This window comes from Bos indicus, chromosome 25, assembly GCF_029378745.1.
Source record: "Bos indicus isolate NIAB-ARS_2022 breed Sahiwal x Tharparkar chromosome 25, NIAB-ARS_B.indTharparkar_mat_pri_1.0, whole genome shotgun sequence".
Lineage (NCBI taxonomy): Eukaryota > Metazoa > Chordata > Mammalia > Artiodactyla > Bovidae > Bos > Bos indicus.
Window position 1 is genome coordinate 19584866 of NC_091784.1, and position 17656 is coordinate 19602521.

At 38.2% G+C, this 17656-nt stretch overlaps 1 protein-coding gene across 1 annotated transcript in view; it reads left to right on the forward strand.

Moving 5' to 3' along the window:
* ACSM3 (acyl-CoA synthetase medium chain family member 3) overlaps positions 1-17656 on the forward strand; it is a 56446-nt gene that overhangs the window by 35735 nt on the left and 3055 nt on the right. Inside the window, exons 6-12 of the mRNA XM_019987736.2 lie at positions 3168-3324; positions 3810-3889; positions 5621-5744; positions 7101-7181; positions 15986-16087; positions 17099-17226; positions 17331-17430. Of these exons, the coding sequence (XP_019843295.2) occupies positions 3168-3324; positions 3810-3889; positions 5621-5744; positions 7101-7181; positions 15986-16087; positions 17099-17226; positions 17331-17430 (772 nt within the window). The remainder of the gene's footprint in view (positions 1-3167; positions 3325-3809; positions 3890-5620; positions 5745-7100; positions 7182-15985; positions 16088-17098; positions 17227-17330; positions 17431-17656) is intronic.

Below are 17656 nucleotides of genomic sequence, written 5' to 3' on the forward strand. Positions count from 1 at the left end.
ATTGACTGGTTTGATCTCCCTGCTGTCCAAGAGTCTCTCAAGAGTCTTCTCCAGCACCACAGATTGAAACCATCAATTCTATGGTGCTCTGCCTTCCTTATGGTCCAGCTCTCACATCCATACATGACTACTGGAAAAACAATAGCCTTGACTATATGGCCTTTTGTCAGCAAAGTGATGTCTTCTCTTTTACTATGCTGTCTAGCTTTCAAATAGTTTTCCTTCCAAGGAGCAAGTGTCTTTTAATTTCATGGCTGCAGTCACTGTCCACAGTGATTTTGGAGCCCAAGAAAAGAAAATCTGTCACTGCTTCCACTTTTCTCCCTTCTAAGTGATGGGACTGGATGCCATGATCCTAATTTTTTAAATGTTAAGCTTTAAGCCAGCTTTTTCACTCTCCTCTTTCATCCTCATCAAGAGGCTCTTTAGTTCCTCTTCACTTTCTGTCATTAGTGTGGTTTCATTTACATATCTGAGGTTAATGATATTTCTCCAGACATTCTTGATTTCAGTTTGTGATTCATCCAGCCTGACATTTCCAGTGATGTACTCTGCATATAAGGCAAATAAGCAGGGTGACAATATACAGCCTTGTTGTGCTCCTTTCCCAATTTTGAACTAGTCATTTATTTATTGTCTAAATAAAGTTCTAAATGTTGCTTCTTGACCCACATACAGGTTTGTCAAGAGACAGGTAAGGTGGTCTGGTATTCCCATCTCTTTAAGAATTTTCCACAGTTTGTTTTATCTATCAAGTCGATTCTTTGTGCAGTCAGTGGCTCAAACAGCAAAGAATCCGCCTGCAATGTGGGAGACCTGGGTTCAATCCCTGGGTTGGGAAGATCCCCTGGAGAATGAAATTACAACCCACTCAAGTATTCTTCTCAGGAGAATCCCATGGACAGAAAAGCCTGGTGGGCTACAGTCCATGGAATCGCAAAGATTCAGACATGACTAAGCACAGCACAGAAAATACAGTCAGCAAAAAAAAAAAAAGATTGGGAGCTGACTGTGGCTCAGATCATGAACTCCTTATTGCCAAATTTATATTTAAATTGAAGGAAGTATGGAAAATCACTAGACCATTCACATATGACCTAAATCAAATCCCTTACGATTATACAGTGGAATTGGCAAATAGATTCAAGGGATTAGATCTGAAAGACAGAGTGCCTGAAGAACTACGAACAGAGGTTCATGACATTGTACAGGAGATAGTGATCAAGACCATCCCCCAAAAAGAGAAATGCAAAAAGAAAAAATGGTGTCTGAGGAGGCCTTACACATAGCTGAGAAAAGAAGAGAAGCTAAAGGCAAAAAGAAAAGGTAAGATATACCCATCTGGATGCAGAGTTCCAAGGAATAGCAAGGAGAGATAAGAAAGCCTTCCTCAGTGATCAATGCAAAGAAATAGAGGAAAAAAACAGAATGGGAAAGACTAGAGATCTCTTCAAGAAAATTAGAGATACCAAGGAACATTTCATGTAAAGATGGGCACAATAGTACAGAAACAGTATGGACCTAACAGAAGCATAAGATATTAAGAAGAGGTGGAAAGAATACACAGAAGAACTATACAAAAAAGATTTTCACAACCCAGATAACCACAATGGTGTGATCAGTCGCCTAGAGCCAGACATCCTGGAATGCAAAGTCAAGTGGGCCTTAGGAAACATCACTACGAACAAAGCTAGTGGAGATGATGGAATTCCAGTTGAGCTATTTCAAGTCCTAAAAGATGATGCTGTGAAAGTGCTGCTGCACTCAATATGCCAGAAAATTTGGAAAACTCAGCAGTGGCCACAGGACTGGAAAAGGTCAGTTTTCATTCCAATCCCTAAGAAAGGCAATGCCAAAGAATGTTCAAACTACTGCACAATTGCACTCATCTCACACACCAGCAGAGTAATGCTCAAAATTCTCCAAGCCTGGCTTCAACAATATGTGGATCAAAAACTTCCAGATGTTCAAGCTGGTTTTAGAAAAGGCAGAGGAACCAGAGATCAAATTGCCAACATCCATTGGAACATCGAAAAAGCAAGAGAGCTCCAGAAAAACATCTACTTCTGCTTTATTGACTATGTCAAAGCCTTTGACTGTGTGGATCACCACAAACTGTGGAAAATTCTTAAAGAGATGGGAATACCAGACCACCTTACCTGCCTCCTGAGAAATCTGTATGCAGGTCAAGAAGCAACAGTTAGAACCGGACATGGAAAAACAGACTGGTTCCCAATTGGGAAAGAAGTAGATCAAGGCTGTATATTGTCACGCTGCTTATTTAACTTTTATGCAGAGTACATCTTGAGAAACGCTGGGTTGGATGAAGCACAAGCTGGGATCAAGATTGTTGGGAGAAATATCAATAAAATCAGATACACAGATGACACCACCTTATGGCAGAAAGTGAAGAAGTAAAAAGCCTCTTGATGAAAGTGAAAGAGGAGAGTGAAACAGTTGGCTTAAAACTCAACATTCAAAAAAACTAAGATCATGACATCTGGTCCCATCACTTCATGGCCAATTGATGGGGAAACAATGGAAGCAGTGACAGACTTTATTTTCTTGAGCTCCAAAATCACTGCAGATGGTGACTGCAGCCATGAAATCAAAAGATGCTTGCTCCTTGGGAAATAAGCTATGACCAACCTAGAGAGCATATTAAAAAGCAGAGACATTACTTTGCCAACAAAGGTCTGTCTAATCAAGGTTATAGTTTTTCCAGTAGTCATGTACGGATGTGAGAGTTGGACTATAAAGAAAGCTGAGTGCCAAAGAATTAATGCTTTTTAAATGTGGAGTTGGAGAAGACTCTTGAGAGTCCCTTGGACTGCAAAGAGATCAAACCAGTCAATCCTGAAGGAAAACAGTCCTGAATATTATTGGAAGGACTGATGTTGAAGCTGAAACTCCAATACTTTGGCCACCTGATGCGAAGAACTGAATCATTGAAAAGACCCCGATGCTGGGAAAGATGGGGGCAGGAGGAGAAGGGGACGACAGAGGAATCAATGCTTGGATGAAATCACTGACTTGATGGACATGAATTTGAGCAAGCTCCAGGAGCTGGTGATGGACAGAGAAGCCTGGCATGCTACAGGCTATGGGGTCGGAAAGTGTCGGACACGACTGGGCAACTAAACTGAGCTGATTCTTTGTTTACCTAGGTTCTGGCTGGATTTGACCCCTTTGGATGTCATGTGGAATACCTCTGACACAGGCTGGGCAAAATCTGCATGGAGTAGTGTTTTTTCTCCGTGGATCCAGGGAGCATGTGTATTTGCACATTATTTGCCGCGGTTTGAGCCAACTTCCATCTTGCAAGTAAGGCAGAGCACAAGAGGTCAATATTTAGAAGTGAATTAGCACTATTACTGACAGGACTAGTGAATAAAGTAACTTGTAGAAATCAGAGTAGATAACGTTATTTAAGGTATTCCACAATGGAAAATCAATAAGCTTGAAAAGATATACAGAGGAAAGGTGTGAGAGTGTTTGTGTGTGTGTGAAAGTCACTCAGCCGTTTCCGACTCTTTGCGAGTCCATGAACTGTATTATACAGTCCATGGAATTCTCCAGGCCAGAATACTGGAGTGGGTAGCCTTTCCCTTCTCCAGGGGACCTTCCTAACCCAGGGATCGAACCCAGGTCCACGGCATTGCAGGTGGATTCTTTACTAACTGAGCCACAAGGGAAGCCCATTAGAGTGTTTACATTAGAATAAATAATGGTCTAAGTTTTACTATGTCTACCATAGGTATTTAAGTACTTATTAAAAATTGTGTAAGACCACTTCTTCTAAATTGCAGACACTTTCCAAGTTTCCCATCACAGTCTTCTGTTCAGCACCAACTGCATACAGAATGCTTGTACAGAATGATAAGGCCAGGTAAGTAAAGTTGGTAAATGGGCACTTATGGGCAGAGAGGAAAGGAAGAGGAAGATACAAAATAAAGGATCTCTCTGCCTAAAAACATATCTCCAGATCAGTAGGTATGGTATTTAGCAATCTTTTCTCTTCCTTGTCCTTCTTGCTTATATTCTGTACATGATAACTACTATATCCAACGTGGGTTCCCTCAAGCAGAGAGAGGAAAGATGGTTCAAGCCACATGTATAGCTCTGAGCCCAGTGTTTATCCTTTGTCTGTTACAAGAGCTGAGAAAATATACATCACCCTTATTCAAAACCCTATCCCAGCAAACAGGAAAGAAAATGAATGTCTTTTACTTTATTACTGATTCCATTTGAAAGTATTACATGGTCACTACTTTTAAACTGATTTAATTTTTAAATAGGAAACAATTCACATGACATAAAATTCAATAGGTATGTAAGAATATATAGTGAAAAGTCTTCCTCCACACCTTGTCTTCAGTTTTAGTTCTCCTTCTCCCTGAGATTTATGCCTGCACAAGCCAATATGCATATGTTCTCTCTCCACTCTTTTAAAATGAGACATGATATGCACGCAGTTCTGCCCCTTCTTTTCTTCACGTACAATACATTCTGAAACTGTGCTGTCCAATTTGGTAACCACTAGGAGAAGGCAATGGCACCCCACTCCAGTACTCCTGCCAGGAAAATCCCATGGACAGAGGGGCCTGGTGGGCTGCAGTCCATGGGGCCGCTAAGAATCGGACATGACTGGGTGACTTCACTTTCACTTTTATGCACTGGAGAAGGAAATGGCAACCCACTCCAGTGTTCTTGCCCGCAGAATCCCAGGGACGGGGCAGCCTGGTGGGCTGCCGTCTATGGGGTCGCACAGAGTTGAACACGACTGAAGTGACTTAGCAGCAGCAGCAGCAGCCACATATAGTTATTTACATTTTAATTAAATTAAAATTCAGCTCCAAACTATAATTAATAATACATTATTACATATTCGAAGTATTACATATTCGAAGTTGCTAAGACAGTAGATCTTAAAACTTCTCATCACAGGAAAAAATAGTCTTGTAACTATGTAGGGTAACAGATGTTAACTAGACTTGTTGTGCAATCATTTCACCATATGTACAAATATCAAATCACAACATTGTAAATCAAAAAGTAATATAACATTATAAGTCAATTATATTTCAATGAAAAAAAATTCAGTGCCTTGGTTACACTAGTCTTGTTTCAAGTGCCCAATAGTCACACAGGACTAGAGGATACAATAGTGGACAGCTCAGTATAGAAATTTCTGTCATAACAAAAAATTCTATTGGATAGTACAACCCAGGAGCATCTTCATTCCTTCTTTTTTTTTTTAACAACTGTATAGTGTTCTATTGTATAAATGCTCCACAATCAATTTAACCAATTAGAAAGCTTTTTATCACTGATTTAACATAATATTATGTGGTACCTTCCCTAGGGATGGCATGGTTTTTCTTTGCAAAAAGTCACGCCACCCCCAATCCTCCCCCTCCCTCCGCCCCCCACCAATAAAATGGAGAAAAAGAAAAAAAAAACTTGGTGTTTCATGATAAAATTGTTTATTTTGTATCAGAGAGGAAAGTTAAGGGAAAAACTAAAACATTTTGTACTGAAATTTCACTAGAAATAATCCTAATTTCCATTTTTATCCATTTTCCTCCTAAATTTAACTCCTTATCTGTTTTCTGAGAAGCTATAAGTTCAAGAGCTTGAAGCACTGTGTAAGTGCTGGGGAACCAATCAACCCTGAAGTGACTGAACAATGGAGAAACAGGACAGGTCTGGATATCTACGAAGGATATGGACAGACTGAAACGGTATACAGACTTCACTGAAAAGACACGGCTGAACTCAGTTCAGCCAGATAAATAAAAACCAAAGTGCTACCATGTGTAAAATAGCTAGTGGGAAGCTGCTGCTATGTAACACGGGGAGTTCAGCCTGGTGCTCTGGGATGACCTAGAGGGGTGGAATGGGGGTGTGTGTTGAGAGAGGTTCAAGAGGGAGGGGATATATATATATATATATATAAAATTATGACTGATTTGCATTGTTGTATGGAAGAAACCAACACAACACTATAAGGAAATTATCCTTCAATTAAAAAAAAAAACAAATTGTTTATTGTAGCTTTGTGATTGAGGGATAGGGAGGGAATGGAGTGATTAGAAGAAACAGTTTCTTTAAAAAAAAAATGAGGGAAGATGGTTACAAAAGAGCTCTGTAAGAGATGCAATTGTTTACATAGTCATTCACTGAGGAAAGCCACTATAAAATTGACTAGGACCAGGGCATTAAAAAATTTATGTATAATATCATATATGAAACGAATAGCCAGTCCAGGTTCGATGCATGATACTGAATGCTTGGGGCTGGTGCACTGGGACGACCCAGAGGGAGGGTATGGGGAGGGAGGAGGGAGGAGGGTTCAGGATGGGGAACACGTGTACACCTGTGGCGGATTCACGTTGATGTATGGCAAAACCAATACAATATTGTAAAGTAATTAACCTCCAGTTAAAATAAATAAATTTATTAAAAAAATACTAGATGTATAAAAAGATTTCTCTTTGTATAATAAGGAAATATCTTAGGGCTTTGCTGAAAAAATAGAAAATGCTGAGCTCCTTGTTACTTGAAATATTAAGTTTGCTGGACAACTCCTTCACAGAACACTCTAAAAAGGTTTATCTAAAGAACTCATGGAAATACGAAATTCTAGAGGAAATGAAATAACAAAAATTGTTATGTAGGAAAGAGAGGAATAAGATAGGGCAGATAAGTGAAAGACTGAAATAAATTTTTCATTGTCTTTATATACTGCTTCAATTTATGAACCATGAGAAAGTAGTACCTGGTCAAAAATTAAAATACAAAAAATAAAATAAAAACAAAAATCGATGAATTTATTAAATAGAAATAGCATAACAAGTACCATGTGAATATGAGTATAAATGTTTTCATAAATATGGATGTTTTAGTAGTTACAAATTTACTTAATATTTTAACTATATTAGTGTCTGTCTATAATTCTTGAGAGCAGGAAATGTTTTAATGTGAGCCTGGTTCATAGTAAGCTCTAAATAAATATTTATTGAATGAATGCATGGTGGATAAATGAATAGATATAAGTTATTTGTAATGCTACTTTACTCTTTTTTATTCTTAACTAGGTACTAATCTGTGGAAATTTTAAGGGAATGAAAATTAAGCCTGGCTCAATGGGAAAACCTTCTCCTGCTTTTGATGTTAAGGTTTGTACATCCCTTTCCAGGAAAATATTTAACAACCCAATCTGTTTACCCCTACCCCACTTCTACTCCCTTACACTATTAGTTTTGATGATGATTATGCTACTTCCATGATATCTTAACCTCCATATAAAGATGGAAACGGTTTAGAAACATTAGCTTGTCTCTTTTTTTCTCCAAAGCAGTTATTTGTGCCAAATAGTTTTATGCATTTTATAAATACTTATTTTCAGAAGGAACCTATGAGAGACACAGCAGTATCAGAACCATTTTACAGATGAGGTTGAGAGCGGTTAAAGGACTCACCCAAGGTTACATAGTTAGTAGCTGCTAGTTCTAGAATTCAATCCTAAGCAATCTGGTACGAACATCCATACTCTTGACTGAAACACTATGTTGCCCCTTCTGGTTAGGGAGCTCCAGGTCTTCTAAAAGCGTTGACTAGGACAAAACAGGCTACAATTCAACAGTGGTTATAGGTTCTCCCTCTTCCTGCAGCATGCCTGGCTAGTTCCTGGCAGTCAAGAAACTATTTTCATCACTTGATCCTCAGGGGGCATCCTATTACCCCATTAGCGCACTTTGCTCAGGGTTAGAACTGTTCTCAGATCAATCCAGTCAAAGTTAAGTGTAGACAAAGGAACTTATATTAACACATAAAAAATACCAACAAAAACACAAAATGGATGAGTTTACAGAGAACTCAGTATCAAACTTAACTGAGGGTTAGTTGTAAATTAGACCAATGCTTCCCAAGCTTATCTGATCATAAAGAATCACATAGGTACATGTGAGAAATACAAATTCTCAGGCTTCTTCTTCTCTACAGAGTCTGATTCAATAAATTTAGGGTAGGATCCTGAAATCCTAAGGTGTTTTAAACAAGTACCTCAAGTAATTCTAACTCTGCTATGAAAACTTGTCTAAAGGTAGGATTGCCTGATGGCTTTTATTTTGGCTCTCCTGTTCATTACTGAGTATCTCTGGGTAAGCTGTTAAACTCTGTTTCCTGATATATAAAACAGGGACCAAGGTGAACAACTTGTTCCAGTTTGACTGGAACTTACTTAGCTTTCAGTTCAATTCAATTGCTGTCGTGTCTGACTTTTTGCAACCCTATTGACTGTGGCACAACAGGCTTCCCTGTCCATCATCAACTCCCAGGGCTTGTTCAAAATCATGTTCATTGAAGTCGGTGACGACATTCACATCTCCTTCTGCCTTCAGTCTTTCCCAGCATCAGAGTCTTTCCAATGAGTCAGTTCTTTGAATCAGGTGTCCAAAGTATTGTGGTTTCAGCTTCAGCATCAGTCCTTCAAATGAATATTCAGGACTGTTTTCCTTCAGGATTGACTGGTTTGATCTCCTTGTAGTCCAAGGGACTCTCAAGAGTTTTCTCCAATACTACAGCTCAAAAGCATCAATTCTTCAATGCTCAGCTTTCTTTATAGTCCAACTCTCATGACCATTCATGACTACTGGAAAAACCATAGCTTTGACTGGACAGACCTTTGTCAGCAAAGTAATATCTCTGCTTTTTAATATGCTGTCTAGGTTGCTCATAGCTTTTCCTCCAAGGACCAAGCATCTTTTGATTTCAAGGCTGCAGTTACCATCTGCAGTGATTTTGGAGCCCAAGAAAATAAAGTCTGTCCTGTTTCCATTGTTTCCCCATCTATTTGCCATGAAGAGATGGGACCAGAGGCCATGATATTAATTTTTTGAATGGTGAGTTTTAAGTGAGCTTTTCCACTCTCCTCTTTCACTTTCATCAAGAGGCTGTTTAGTTCCTCTTCATTTTCTGCCATAAGGGTGGTATCCTCTGTGTATCTGAGCTTACTGATATTTCTTCCAGCAATCTTGATTCCAGCTTGTGCTTCATCCGGCCTAGCATTTCACATGATGTACTCTGCATATAAGTTAAATAAGCAGGGTGACAATATACAGCCTTGAGGTACTTCTTTCCCAATTTGGAACCAGTCTGTTGTTCCATGTCCGGTTCTAACTGTTACTTTTTGACCTGCATGCAGGTTTCTCAGGAGGCAGGTAAGGTGGTCTGGTATTCTGATCTCTTGAAGAATTTTCCACAGTTTGTTGTGATCTACACAGTCAAAGGCTTTGGTGTAATCAATAAAGCAGAAGTGGATTTTTTGGGGGGAAATCCCTTGCTTTTTCTATGATCCATTGGATATTGGCAATTCGATCTATGCTTCCTCTGCCTTTTCTAAATCCAGCTTGAACATGTGGAAGTTCACAGTTCATGTACTGTTGAAGCCTGGCTTGGAGAATTTTGAGCATTAGTTTGCTAGTGTGTGAGATGAGTGCAATTTTGTGGTAGTTTGGACATTCTTTGGCATTGCCCTTCTTTGGGATTGGAATGAAAACACCTTTTCCAGTCCTGTGGCCACTGCTGAGTTTTCCAAATTTGCTGGCATAAGGAGTGAAGCACTTTCACAGCATCATCTTTTAGGATTTAAAATAGCTCAACTGGAATTCCATCACCTCCACTAGCTTTGTTTGTGGTGATGTTTCCTAAGGCCAACTTGACTTCACATTCCAGGATGTCTGGCTCTAGCTGAGTGATCACTCCATTGTGGTTATCTGGGTCATGAAGATCTTTTTTGTATAGTTCTTCTGTGTATTCTTACCACCTCTTCTTAATATCTTCTGCTTCTGTTAGGTCCATACCATTTCTGTCCTTTATTGTGGCCATCTTTGCATGAAATATTCCCTTGGTATCTCTAATTTTCTTGAAGAGATCTCTAGTCTTTCCCATTCTATTGTTTTCCTCTATTTCTTTGCATTGGTCACTGAGGAAGGCTTTCTTATCTCTCCTTACTATTCTTCAGAACTCTGCATTCAAATAGGTATATCTTTCCTTTTTCTCCTCCTTTTCTCAGCTATTTTATGGCCTCAGACAGCCATTTTGCCTTTTTACATTTCTTTTTCTTGGGGATGGTCTTGATCACTACCTCCTGTACAATGTCAAGAACCTCTGTCCATAGTTCTTCAGGCACTCTATCAAATCTAATCCCTTGAATCTATTTGCCAATTCCACTGTATAATTGTAAGTGGTTTGATTTAGGTAATATGTGAATGGTCTGGTGGTTTTCCCTACTTCCTTCAATTTAAGTCTGAATTTTGCAGTAAGTTCATGATCTGAGCCAGAGTCAGCTCCTGGTCTTGTTTTTGCTGACTGTATAGAGCTTCTCCATCTTTAGCTGCAAAGAATATAATCAATCTGATTTCGGTGATATCCATTTGTAGAGTCTTCTCTTTTGTTGTTGAAAGAGGGTGTTTTCTATGACCAGTGCTTCCCTGATAGCTCAGTTGGTAAAGAATCCACCTGCAATGAAGAAGATCCTGGTTCCATTCCTGGGTCGGCTACATCCAGTATTCTTGGGCTTCCCTGGTTGCTCAGCTTGTAATGAATCTGCCTGCAGTGTGGAAGACCTGGGTTCGATCTCTGGTTTGGGAAGGTCCCCTGGAGAAAGGAAAGGCTACCAACTCCAGTATCCTGGCTTGGAGAATTCCAAGGACTATACAGTCCATGGGCCACAAGACTCAGACACGACTGAGCAACTTTCACTATTTAGCTTTAGGCCTGAAAGTATTGATAGTATGTCCTGAGGATACACCCCTGCCTTCAGTTCAGTTCAGTTCAGTCACTCAATCGTGTCCGACTCTTTGAGACACCATGAAGTGCAGCACGCCAGGCCTCCCTGTCCATCACCAACTCCTGGAGTTCACTCAAACTCATGTCCCTCGAGTTGGTGATGCCATCCAGCCATCTCATTCTCTGTCGTCCCCTTCTCCTTCTGCCCCCAATCCCTCCCAGCATCAGAGTCTTTTCCAATGAGTCAACTCTTCGCATGAGGTGGCCGAAGACTGGAGTTTCAGCTTTAGCATCATTCTTTCCAAAGAACACCCAGGGCTGATCTCCTTTAGAATGGATTGGTTGGATCTCCTTGCAGTCCAAGAGACTCTCAAGAGTCTTCTCCAACACCACAGTTCAAAAGCATCAATTCTTTGGCGCTCAGCTTTCTTCACAGTCCAACTCTCACATCCATACATGACCACTGGAAAAACCATAGCCTTGACTAGATGGACCTTTGTTGGCAAAGTAACGTCGCTGCTTTTCAATATGCTACCTAGGTTGGTCATAGCTTTCCTTCCAAGGAGTAAGCATTTTTTAAATTTCATGGCTGCAGTCACCATCTGCAGTGATTTTAGTCATGGGCAAATCAAGATGGTTAGTAACTCTAATAATAAAAGGACAGATTTTATAGGGTTCTAGTGAGGATTAATGCAATAATATTTCTAAAGAGCATAGAAAAGTGGTTGGCACATAAAGATCCACAAGATAGGTATTATTAGAAATATAGACCAGTGGAACAAGATATAAAGCCCAGAGATAAATGCACACACCTATGGGTACCTTATCCACAATGGAGGCAAGAATATACAATGGAGAAAAGACAGCCTCTTCAATAAGCAGTGCTGGGGAAACTGGATAACTATGTGTAAAATAATGAAATTAGAACACTTCCTTAACACCATACACAAAAATAAACTCAAAATGGACTAAAGACCTACATGTAGGGCCAAAAACTATCAAAGTCATAGGGGAAAACATAGGCATAACACTCTGACATAAATTGCAGCATCTATTTGACCTATCTCTTAGAGTAATGGAAAGAACAAAAATAAACACATGGGATCTAATTAAACTTAAAAACTTGTGCACAGCAAAGGAAACTATAAACAAGATGGAAAGACAACCCTCAGAATGAGAGAAAATAATTGCAAATGAAACAACTGACAAAGGATTAATCTCCAAAATATATAAGCAGCTCATGCATTTCAATATCAGAAAAACAAATAAACTAATACAAAAATGGGCAGAAGATCTAAACAGACCTTTCTCCAAAGACACATGGCCAACAAACACATGAAAAGATGCTCAAAACCGCTCATTATTTGAGAAATGGAAATCAAAAACACCATGAGGTATGACCTCACAATGATCAGAATGGCCAGCATTGAAAAATCTACAAACAATAAATGCTGGAGAGGATGTGGAGAAAAGGGAATCCTCTTGCACTGTTGGTAGGACCAACAGTTGTTGATGCAACCACTGTGGAGAACCTTATAGAGATTCCTTTAAAAACTAGGAATAACACTACTACATGGCCCAGTAACCCCATTACTAGGCATGTACCCTGAGAAAATCATAATTGAAAAAGACACATGTACCCTAAAGTTCATAGCAGCACCATTTACAATAGCTAGAACATGGAAGCAACGTAGATGCCCATCAACAGATGATATACAATGGAATATTACTCAGCCATAAAAAGGAATGAATCTGAGTCAGTGGTAGTCAGGTAGATGAAACTAGAGCCTGTTACACAGAGTGAAGTTAAGTCAGAAAGAGAAAAACAACTACTGTTTATTAACACATATATACTGAATTTTGAAAAAATGGTACCGATGAACCTATTTGCAGGGCAGGAATAGGGATGTAGAAGTAAAGAACAGACTTGTGGACACAATGGGGAAGGAAAAGGTAGGACAAATTGAGAGAGTAGCATTGACATATATACACTACCAGGTATAAAACAGATAGGTAGTGGGAAGCTGCTATTAATATACAACACAGAAAGCACAGCCTGGCACTCCATGATGACATAGAGGGGTGGGAGGGAGGCTCTAGAGGGAGGGATAGTAATAGTAATGACTTATTTGGGTTGTTGTATGGCAGAAACCAATGCAACATTGTAAAGCAATTATCCTCCAATTAAAAATAAAATAATAAAAAACAAAAGATAGGTGCTATTATTATTATTATTCACCTCTCCCCCGAATTTGTTTCCTTTGAAAAGCTTTTCTAAGAAGAGATGGTAGAACAGCAGTAGTTACATTCAGTAGAAAGACTTAATAGTTCATTGGTTAATATTAATAGGCTGCCTTAAGTTAGAGAAAGAAATATTGATGATTAAGCATTATCTGCAATACAAGTAATCAAGCTGGCATTTCACACAGATGTTTTCTCTTGATGACAACCCCCAACATACATGGCTATCAGGGTCTCACAGACATAGCTGTATTCATAGCCATCCCAACTGCAATGTACCACCAGTTCCCCACTCATTCAAGCCCAGTGATTTATTAGAGTAACTATCTTTAATGAAAACTTGTGTGGACGAGAGGAACAGTGCACCAGCATCTCTACCGTCATTTATTTATCCAAATATTTATCCAAATCTTTTCCATTGTGGTAAAAAACATGTAACTTAAAATTTATTAGTTTGACCATTTTTAAGTGCATCATTCAATGGTATTAAATAATACCATATTAAATAATGTTGTGCAGCTGTTACCACTATCCATCTCCATAACTCTTTTCATCTTGGAAAACTAAAACTCTATATATACTGAACAATAACTCAATTCCTCTTCCCACTTGACCCTCACAATCACCATTCTACTTTCTGCCTCTATGATTTTAACTACTTTAGGTACTATATATAAGTGGAATCATACAGTAGTCATTTTTTGTAATCAGCTTATTACATTTAACATAATGTCCGCAAAGTTCATCCATGTTGTAGCTGCTGCTGCTGCTGCTAAGTCACTTCAGTCGTGTCCCACTCTGTGCAGCCCCATAGAGGGCAGCCCGCTAGGCTCCCCCGTCCCTGGGATTCTCCAGGCAAGAACCCTGGAGTGGGTTGCCATTTCTTTCTCCAATGCGTGAAAGTGAAAAGTGAAAGTGAAGTCGCTCAGCCGTGTCCAACTCTTCGCGACCCCATGGACTGCAGCCCACCAGGCTCCTCTGTCCATGGGATTTTCCAGGCAAGAGTACATATTGTAGCATGTGTCGGGATTTCTTTCCTTTGAAGGCTGAATAATGTTCCATTGCATATGTGTACCACATTATGCTTGTTCATTCATTTATTGATGAGTGCTTGGGTTGCTTCCACATTTTAACCATTGTGAATAATGATAAACACGGTAAACCAGTAAATCTTTGAAACCGTTTTTAATTCTTTTGAGTATATACTCAGAAGTAAAGTTGCTGGATTATATGGTAATTTTATTTTTACAATTTTTTATTGGAGTATAGCTGATTTACAATGTTGTGTTAACACACAACCAAGGTATACAACAGGTATACAACAAAGTAAATCACTTATACACATGGTAATTTTAATTTCTTGAGAAATTGCCATACTGTTTTCCACAGTGGCTATACCATTTTGCATTCCCACCAATAGTGCACAAACATCTTTACCAACATTTGTTGTTTTGTTTTTTTGATAGTAGCCATCTTAGTAGGTGTGAGATTGTAGTTTTGATATGCATTTGTCTCATGTGGCCACCTTCATTTTTAACTCTTTCCCATGGGCTTTTGTTATTGTGCCCCTCCTTACCTACCTAGGAGCATCTTTAGTGATATTCTAAAATCTGAGCATGTACTCTAACTAGCTGGATGCCAGACTTTTGCAGCTTCAAAGATCAAATCTCATAATTTTCATATTTAAACATTCTAAGACCCCTTGAACAGGGAGGTATGTGATTCTCCCCAGAGATAGAATATTTTATCTATGTTTCTATCTACTCAATAGTAGTCTGTGTAAAGTAATCAGAACTCTTAACATTTCTCTATTCTATCAATAATACCTTGAAATCTGTGGCCAAATATTAGATGACTCGGTGGGAATTTACACTTTTTTATTTGCAAGAATTTAAAAATAAGTTCTTACATTTAGAATTCTTTTGCCTTTTCAGTTTCTTATTGGGGACTTATATAAGCCCTTTTTGTTCTGGAAAGGGCCAGATAAAGATATCCTTTGCTAACAAGCTACATCTCAGATTAAGGGTGTATATAAAAGCAGTGTGGAGTTTTCATATTTAGAAACAGCTAAAAGAGCAGAATAGGTAAGCAAGCAATCTGAGAAATGCTTAGTTATATTTTAAGAAAATGAATTTAACTCCCTGGAAAGATTACACAGAGAAGTATAATGATGAAAAGCACAGGTTCTACAGTATGATTGCTGAGATTTGAATTTCACCTCAACCATGCACTGTGGCGTTACTTAAACTCTCTGTGCCTTTGTTTTTTTTAATATGTAAAATGAGCATAATAATACTCCTAACCAGATAAAGTTGTTGTAAGGACTAAAGAAGATAGCACACATGAAATAGAGCATTAACATTTATTATTTAGGATGTGGTAAGTGCTTAATAAATGCCAGCTACTATTAGGTACTTCAGAGAACATGAGAGGATAAGAGAGCAAGGCTTCAGCTTACCCACCGTCTCAGCCACAAAACAGTTCCCTTTTCCTAATAAACACATTTGGCTTCTGAGGTAAGATTTTGTTTGTTTCCCAAAGTTGGAAAACCAGTAATTAAATACTTCTGAAAGAAAAAGACAATAAGATATATCACAAATGATAAAAGCAGGTTGCAAAACACTATAATATAAAGTGATCATATTTTTTCTGTCTATATCATCTCAAAGGATATTACTAGAATGTGATTATTGCTGGATGATAGAATTAAAGAAAAATTTTATTCTTTCACATTTTGCTAAACTGCATTTTACAATGTAATTTACAATAAGAATTTAAATTATATTTCTCTTAGGAATTTTGCTTAATTTTTTAAACTTAAAATTTTTCTGAAGTCTGCATTCTTAAATGGCAAAAAAAACCCCAAAAACATCAAAAACTGCAGTACAAAGGTTTCAGATGTGGCATTAAATAAAAATTTCCTTAAATAAATTACTCTGTTTCATCCTAGATTTTAGATGTAAATGGCAACGTTCTACCACCTGGAAAAGAAGGCGATATTGGCATTCGAGTTCGACCTAACCGACCACTTGGCCTTTTTACCCATTATATAGTAAGAGATTTATTACTAAATAGTGTCTCATTTCCTATTTATTTCTATTCCTATTCTATTTCCTATTTATTTCTCAGAAGTGCCTGGTAACTATCCCTATTTGCCACAAAATACAACTAGGATAGGTATTTGGCCTTTTCTTGAGAGATTCGTTGTCCTAACAGTAATCCCTAGGACAGAGAACTGAAGAAACACCCAAATGCTGGTCCCCCCAGGCTAGAAGATCACTGCTCCAAGCCCATGATAGTAAAAGGAAGGGGACCCTAGAAAGAAGACTGCCCTCTTAACATCATTAATCCACTCCACTGTAAATCAGAACCCAATAATTTTCCTGAAATCTGATTAGTGGTCTCCCTTCATGGAAAGAGTGAGAGAAACAAAGAATGGGGCAGTGAACTTAAGTAAATATCTTTTATTAGAGGCCTCCCAAGCTCCTCACCGTTTGCAAACATACTTTCATCTCTAATTACAGTATACAAATTAGAGAAAAGTTTACACCAATATAATCAAAGGCTCAGGTTCTGTCAGTGAATTTTACATAATGTAACAATACTTCTTCCTTTTGCTTCCTGCCAAATTTACAGAATCAATTTTCTATTTTTGTGTAAGCCAAACCAAATACATAACAAACACACAATAAAACCCCGTTCTTTGATTCATTAGGTATTGGTACTTTAACTCTGTGTATTGACTTCTCTTTTTTCCTATGAGTGTTGAGATATTAACCAATTAGCAAAAGACTTATTTAGCCTACTCCTCTGAGTTCCTGCAATATTTATTTTGTGACCAATCTAAAAAAATTCCCAGCATGCCTAGTCTTTGTAGTTATAGTTTACCTTTCTGATTTTGGGCTGGCTCAATGCTAGACTTCCATCTCTATTTCTCATGTTAGCTCCTCTTCATTCTAAGAATTCTCAAAAACACTAAACTTTTTTTTTTCTCCTTAAATATTTAAAAATCCAACTGGATCAAAGAATAACATTCAAAATAAAATTATTATTTGTTTTACAGGATAATCCTACAAAAACAGCTTCAACTCTACGAGGCAATTTCTATATCACTGGGGACAGAGGCTATATGGATGAGGATGGATATTTCTGGTTTGTTTCAAGAGCAGATGATATCATATTATCTTCCGGGTAATTTTCATTTGTTGATATGTCTGTGTTGACTGCTTGTTAGTAGTCTGGAGTGAACTTTTTGCTCACCTGTATAAATTCTTGCCTTATGTTTTATTTCCCAGTTACCGAATTGGTCCGTTTGAGGTAGAAAGTGCCCTTATTGAACATCCTGCAGTTGCAGAGTCAGCTGTTGTCAGCAGTCCAGATCCCATCAGAGGAGAGGTAACTGAGAGAGGTCTCTCCCTTAGTTTGTTGGCAGTCTAACACATACTTTTAAACAGTAGTTCATTGAAACAGAATTACCTAAATGATTCATTCACTAATTATGTAATTTAGAGACTCATTATTAAATATGCTAGTCAGATAGAAATATGCTAATTAGAATGAACTGCTACAGAATGAGACTGAAAATATACACTCTATAAAGAATTTGAATCCTCTCCATGGA